This window comes from Pygoscelis adeliae, unplaced genomic scaffold (assembly GCF_000699105.1).
Source record: "Pygoscelis adeliae isolate BGI_AS28 unplaced genomic scaffold, ASM69910v1 Scaffold183, whole genome shotgun sequence".
Taxonomy (NCBI): Eukaryota; Metazoa; Chordata; class Aves; order Sphenisciformes; family Spheniscidae; genus Pygoscelis; species Pygoscelis adeliae.
In genome coordinates this window covers 2,649,405-2,656,317 of record NW_008824536.1, presented here as the reverse complement: position 1 = coordinate 2,656,317, position 6,913 = coordinate 2,649,405, and the positions used below count along the sequence as shown (strand labels likewise).

Sequence of the window (6,913 nt, the reverse complement as noted above, 5' to 3'; positions counted from 1 at the left end):
TTCCTGCTGCTGTTCTTCTCAGAGCAGACGTTTCTCCAGTCTCTGTAGCTGACAGCCCAATTTCCCCAGCTTGTGAAAACTACATACTCCTGTCCTCTCTTTCTTGGCTTTCAACCGTACTTCTATCCACACAAAGAAAACATGAATTAAAAGGTAGAATCAGGGAGTTAAAAGTGTGCAGTTGGCATCCATAGTTGGAAAGATCAGCTCTGAAGCAATCTGTCTGGGAACCTGTGCTTATCTGTGTGGTCACAGCTGGGAAAAAGAAGAGTGAAGTAAGTTCATGTTGGTAATGAATTACAGTGGTACTGAAGCCAAAGGTCAGCTGTGAAGAAACAGAGAATGACCCTGTGATAATGAGCGCGCAGTAAAACAGCAGGTGATGTTCAGTGTAAATAAATTTAAATGACAAGGGGAAATAGCCCCAAATTCATATATAAAATGGTGGGCTCTGATCTGACCATCACCACTTGGGATGATGTGGGAAAGGCAGAAATTTGCAGTCTGGGAAGGATGTTTGTGATAGTGGTCGGAGTGGCCTGGAGAGGGGTGGTGGGGATCTGCAGTTCAGTGTTGCAGTACAGGAGCTAGGAGGTTTCTAGTGGAGTGAGTAGAGGCAGTAGTCTGTAGACAGAAGTGATTTTTTCCGTGCAGAGTGAAAGTCCTCACCACAGTACATGGGGGTGTTAGGAGCTTAACTGAGTTCAAGGGGAGACTGGAGAATATGGATGAGACACATCAGGTTCAGAGCAGTTCTGAGCCGCAGGTCACTGGAGTTTGGGGGACTGCTTGGGGGAAGAGTCACTACATGCTGTCTAGTCTTGTACCCCTTTATTCATAGCCACTTCTGGCACTGTGGGCAGAGAGGTGCTGAACTAGGACAGATCTTCAGGCTGGCTGTACAGGCTTAAATTTAGAAAGGCCGGTTAGCAAAAATCCTAGTTCATGTACATATTGTGTATGCATGTATAAACACATGCAAATATATGTGTGGCATATTGGAGTGCTCCCAACAAAATAAGGCTGGACTGACCAAGCACGTTGGAGAGGAACTTGCTGAGTGTGCTTTCTCCCATGCCCTTCAGAATCAGTGCTCAGACAGGGCAAGTGCTTCTTTACTCCAGAAGAGCTGGCATACAGACCTTTGGTGTTACAGACCTTTTGGGGGTGTGCCAGGTGCCATTGGTCTGCCTGTTGCTTTCAGGATCTCCGTTAGAAAGGAACAGGTACCCTCTCCGCTCCAATGTAGAGTTCACAACTGGAGAGCTGGGTAGTAACTTGGCGACTTCTGCTAATCAAATTGTGTGTAGTAATGTTCAGAACTCTCAGGCAAAATTATAATACACAAAAAGGATTGCTTTGGACCAGAAAGACTTCTCACCTGAGTCTTCCTTGCCCCCTGTCTTTGTCTGTTGGCTGACAGCAGTTTGGCTGCTTTCTACTTGCCAGCCTGCTGCAGCAGCAAGTACGTTCTCTCTTTTAACAAGCCCACTCTGCTAGTAGAGAAGCTTGCCGTATTTGGGACCTCAGCTCAATCTTAGTAAAGCTGAGGAACATGCCATTTGGACTACTTGAAGACTGCTCCTTGTCATGCTCACTAGCCAGGAAGTCTGCTGGCTCCCAGGTGATCTGCTGAATTACCAGCTCTGAGGGATAATCACACCAAGACTGGTTTCATTCCGGGGAGTGCATGTGTTCCATATAAACTCAAACTTTCCCAACTCATATTACACAGTAAGCTTTCTTCTTGTCTCTCTGGGACATACATAGAATTTAGGAAACTTTGTGTTACCTTGATTCAAATTAGATGCTTCCTCTTAATGAAATGGTATTGACTTCCTCTTGAGGGTTTAGACTGGGTCATCAAGAAGATGCAAATGAATTCAAGGTCTTGTTTTCCCCCTTGTTCTTCCCTTTTCCCAGTATAAAAATCTGTTTATTTTAGTTCTGCTGCTAACACCTTTGGTTGAATTTTCTTTCAGACTTCAGGGTGACTGAAGGAGAGAGAGCTAAATGGACGAAAGTACCCATTACATCTGCAGTGAAAGAGCGGTAGGGTAACACAGCGTACAGGGTTCACTCAGAGATCTGTAATGTATTTGCTTGCCATTCAAGCCATGTAATCATAAAGTAGGTGTTGGCTATTTCAGAATTCATCATTGTGTAGTCCAGGTAAAAAGGAGGCACTTCTTGACTCTTTCTTTGAGTTCATCTGCTAAAAGGTAGCTGTTCACGAGAGTTGTATCTGTGTGTTCCTACTGCCTGCTGGAGTCTCCTAGAAACCTGGGATTCTCTGGTTTAGATGGGAGACGTGAGACAGGTGCAGGTCTCCGTTTGCTTTATATGGTATAGTGTGCTAGCTGCAGAAGGGTTCTTACACCCAAATCACCTTCTTAATACTCTTATGAAGTGTTGTGTGTCGGTACTAGGCAGCTCTGAAACAGTCTTAGTCTAAGGAGACAGTCACTCCCTCCTTGAACATCTGGAAGACTTCTTCATAAACTGTGATTACACTGAGTAGACTCTCTGACAGTGTGCAGTAAAGTGTGCACATGCCAAGAACGTGAAGCTCTGGGGAGAAGTTAACTCAGCTGTAACATGGGTGGGCCTTCAGCTTTGGCATCAGCATGCCTGGGAGAGCCAAAACAGGACTTCTAATCCCCTAGCTGGATTGTACCTCTGGTGCTCTCACTTGCAGAATGGCTCTTCAGGCAGTACCATTCTCTCTCCTGCTGTGTCAGGATGCTGCTGCATTATTGATTCAGAGTGGAGATTCCCCCATAGCTGCTCCCCCACATCACATGCAGTCTCCTTGGACATCCAAAATAATACATACTCAGCAGATTCCTCTGCCTTGTGTATCTTAAGGTTTTTCCCATAACCAAATCTTGTTTTCTTTACTCTAACAGATGGTTTCTTCCTATTTTACCGAACAAAGATTTTGGAGACATAACCACGCTGTACTCATTGCCTGGAGAAGATTACATTTGACTTTGGGATTCATTTTTAGCTACTCTGGTCTGCAGACCCCCGCCACATACCTCTCCCTGCAGGGCAGGCCTCACTGTGGAGGAAGCAGATTGCCCTCTGCACCCCTAATGCAGCTAGCGTAGTCAAACCTGAATGAAATGAAAAATGAAACTTGTTCCTCTGCGGACTGCTGTTTGACTTCGGTACAAAATGAATGGAATTCTGTCTAATTTCTTGTGCCGTTGTCCACATCACAGACTCCTGCCCTGCAGGCCCCAGGAAAAGAGTTTGAGGAAGCATCAGCAGTAGCCGAGTGGTCAGCACCGGGTGACTGTCAGGCTGGAAAGGCTCCTGTGGTTTGCACTCATGCTTTATTTCCCTAAGATGTTGGTTCTTTGCTAAATGTGTGTGGTGCAGCAGTGGTCAGAGCCTTCACTGGGGACTCTGGCTGCTGCTGCAATACACGTAAGGATTATGGTCTGTAGCGGTAACTTCTGCTTTGGCTCTACTGTGGTGGCATGAAACTGCCGTTGTTGGCATCCCCACAGCAGCTAAGCAGGTCAAGGGAGGTGTGCAGGAAAGTGGGCTGCCATATACAAATGAGAGGGGTTCCTTAAAAACAGTAGTGCTTCACCTTGAGAAGGGAAACTTTTGCCTTTTTCTCTACTTGCTTGAAACCGGTTAAATGACATAGTGCTGAGCAGAGCTGTGTGAGCGGGCATTTGGCGCTTCGGGGATATAGGTGTATCATTTCACACTTTGTCAGAGTTCCATGTTTCCTTTGACACTGGACCTTTCATTTCCTCATTTTATTAGAGGGCTTCCCAAGCACTCAGATCCCCATCAGTTCCTCCAGTGTATCTTGTAACTACGTTGCTTTGCCCTATGTTATATTCAAGCTTCTTCCCTTTTCTTTGGAGACCCCAGGACCTGAGCCAACTTTGGCCCCTCTTAAACCAGATTCTGTTGTGAAATGACATTAGCCTCATACTATGCTGCTCCACAACCATTTCCATGTGGCTGTTCGTTAAGTCTTGCCCTCACCCTTTTCCTTGAGCTCTGTCTCCCGGAATGCCTATGAGAAAATAATGAACAGATACTCCTCCTTATTCAGCTCTTCCACTCTAAGGACTTCTCAGCAAGGGACAGAAGAGTATGGTATTCTTCTGGTGTCTTACATTCCTTCATCCTAGCCAAGGATTTGTTATCCTTCATGTCTTGAATTGATGTGTGTAGGCCCCTTGTGGCATAGGTAACCTCTCTGGACTGTCTGGAGGGTTTTATCTCCAGTAGCTGTGGTGGCAGTGAATGTCTCTGCAGCACTGTAAACTGGTGATGATCTGGTCTGCAGCCTCCTCATATCGCATGTGGATTCACTCTAAATACCATCTGCTGGCTCATGCTCCTTGCCTCTTGCAGAACTGGGTTAGGTGAGCAGATTGGAGCAGAGACTGTCCTGGAGGTGATTGGAACAATGAGTACACTTAGCAGATAATCCAGGTGCTCTAGGTCTTCTCCTTAGGTGCTGTCAAGCTGCAGAGATCAGTTTTAGCCTGCCAGTGTGCTGGGCAGCAATCCTGACACAATAATGCATCAAGAACTGTTGTACTTTTTGCATTTCAAAGTAATTTTCCTTCTCTGCAGGAACCCAGTGCCTTCCCAGGGTCTTTTTGAGCTCCTTACAGGGAGCTAGGGAGTCACAGAATGGGAAGCCTAAGTTTAAGAAGTTTAGAGGCCTTTAAACTCAAGAGGTGCAGAGCAGGAGGAGGCCTCATTCGCAGAGACTCACTTGTTTCTTCCTTGCTCCTCTGACAGTTTCAGATTGGCTTGGTGCCACAAAGGATTGCCAAGAAGCTTGGATGAAGAGGAAGATGCTCTGCCGTAATACTCCACTGGCTTGAGTAGCAAAGAATTTATTGTGAATGGTTGTGATGCAGCTTAGCTCTGAGCAAGTGTCTGTTAAATGTTGAGATACCTATTTCTACTAGCTCTGGGTTTGCTGGCAGTGAAAGTCTTGTTAAGGGGACAAATAATTCAAACTGTTGCCCAGCCCTTCCTTGGGAGACAGTCTGTCAGGTGTACACCGGAGGGTCTGCTGTGAGAGAGGGAGGTTCTGCTGCTCCCTGCATTTGTAGCAGTGTGCACTACCTCGCTGATGGGGAGAGGGTGGACTGTGTCCCCGGCTGGGGTGTCACTAGTGGTGGGAGTCCCTTCACGGAAATTCTGTTGACTTCACTCAAATTCTGTTTAGCTTCTGTAAAGTGTGATGGAGAACTGTGCTAAGTTCTCCATCATAACCGTATATTTTAGCAAAAGGGTCACAGGCTTTGCAGCAAACACGGCTGCTGCTAGATATGTTTCTCCCTCTTCCCCCTCCTTCTGCGTGTGCCTGGATGCTTGCTTTCAGGTCTGTGATTGCATGTGATTGCCTAGTGGTGATTTTCTTGGCCTAGAAGAGGTGACCTTAGGCCTGAGTGTGCCTGTTGTTTGATTCCCAGACTGCCCAGCTCCTTCAGCCATGAGTGGTCCTGCATGGATTTAGGTTGCTGTTTGCTCTATTCATTTTCTGATTGGGTTTCTTTCCAGGTTTTGAAGGCTGTTCCATGGTTCCCACCATTTATCCCCTGGAGACCCTGCACAACTCCCTCTCTTTGCGACAGGTCAACGAGTTCCTGACGGCTGTGTGCAGGAGTTGCAGCGAATCGCATGTCCAGTCTACCGCAGGTACTGGTGAGGTGGGCTTGTCTCTGGGTAAGCCAGAACAGAGACGAGGCAAGGAGACCTTCTGGTCTTTTACATTATCGGGACAGATCAGCCTGACAGGACTGGCAATAAGCGCAGTCTCTGAAACCTGTTCCAGGGTGTTCTAGCCCAGGAATGAGCTATGGGATCCAGCTCAGAGCCATCCTAGGCCGCTTACTTGAAAGACAAGTAATCAGTCAGGTCTGTCTGTGGCTGATAAGTATGGTGATGTGGATACAAACTCCAGCTTGGCAAATCTTAGCCTCAGATTCCCAGGAGCTGAGGGACAGGCATGGCTCTGAATTTGCACTGTTCTTGAACACTTCCTTGAGTGCCTGCTCGTGGCTGCTGGGCTATGAGCCATTCTTTTATGTCTGTCTGAATATTACTGATCTGTGTATTTTTTTTCTTGAAGCTTTGTTTGATTCAATGATTGGCAGCCACATACCAGGAGACCCCTTTATGTCCCAGCGAATCCTGTCATCATCCTCTTTGCCATTGCGCCAGCGTTCGGATAAGCCCCCTTGGTGTGAGTGTGCTCCCTTCTTGATCAGGGGTGAATGTGGTGGTGAGGGAGGGAAGTAAAGGGTGCCAAATGGTGGAAGCAAGTATTGGTGCTCAGGGTTTCTATGCTCTGCCCTTGAAGGAACAGAAACAGAAAGGGGAAATAGGTAAAAGGGAAAGTAGTCATATGCCCTGTGAAAAAGCTTCCAAAGAAAGATGCAAAAAGGGACTCTCCGTAGTATTGTATATCATGGGGACTTCTACTGTTGGATGGATGCTGTGTCTCCAGACATCCTCTGCTTTGTGCACTAGGACATGGAGGGCCTGAATGCACTTCATTTTCATCTCAAGTTTTGTGATTCTTCATGACACATGGCCAACTCAGTGTGGGCACGTGGAAATGCCTTCCTTTCCTAATCAGCCACGTACATGCCTCACCCAGAGCTCCGTATAGGACAGACGATTGTTTAGTTCTTCACTTACAGGCTTTTCTGCAGCTCCTGGACCTCACTTGTCACAATCTCTGCAGAGCTCGTGACTGTTAGTCCCCTTTGCAGATCTGACTGGTGCTTGGTGGGGAAAGGGTTAGCCAACAGTTGCACAGCAAGTGCCTTAATAACACAAGTCAAGGTTGCCACTGAAAGAGCAGTCCTACTCTTCTCCTGGCTGTATACTCCTTGTGCCAGGAGTCGTGTGT

The 6,913-nt window shown here is 46.9% G+C and overlaps 1 protein-coding gene across 1 annotated transcript in view; it reads left to right on the top strand.

Moving 5' to 3' along the window:
- PPIP5K1 (diphosphoinositol pentakisphosphate kinase 1) overlaps positions 1-6,913 on the top strand; it is a 47,305-nt gene that overhangs the window by 38,027 nt on the left and 2,365 nt on the right. Inside the window, exons 29-30 of the mRNA XM_009321594.1 lie at positions 5,557-5,694; positions 6,128-6,241. Of these exons, the coding sequence (XP_009319869.1) occupies positions 5,557-5,694; positions 6,128-6,241 (252 nt within the window). The remainder of the gene's footprint in view (positions 1-5,556; positions 5,695-6,127; positions 6,242-6,913) is intronic.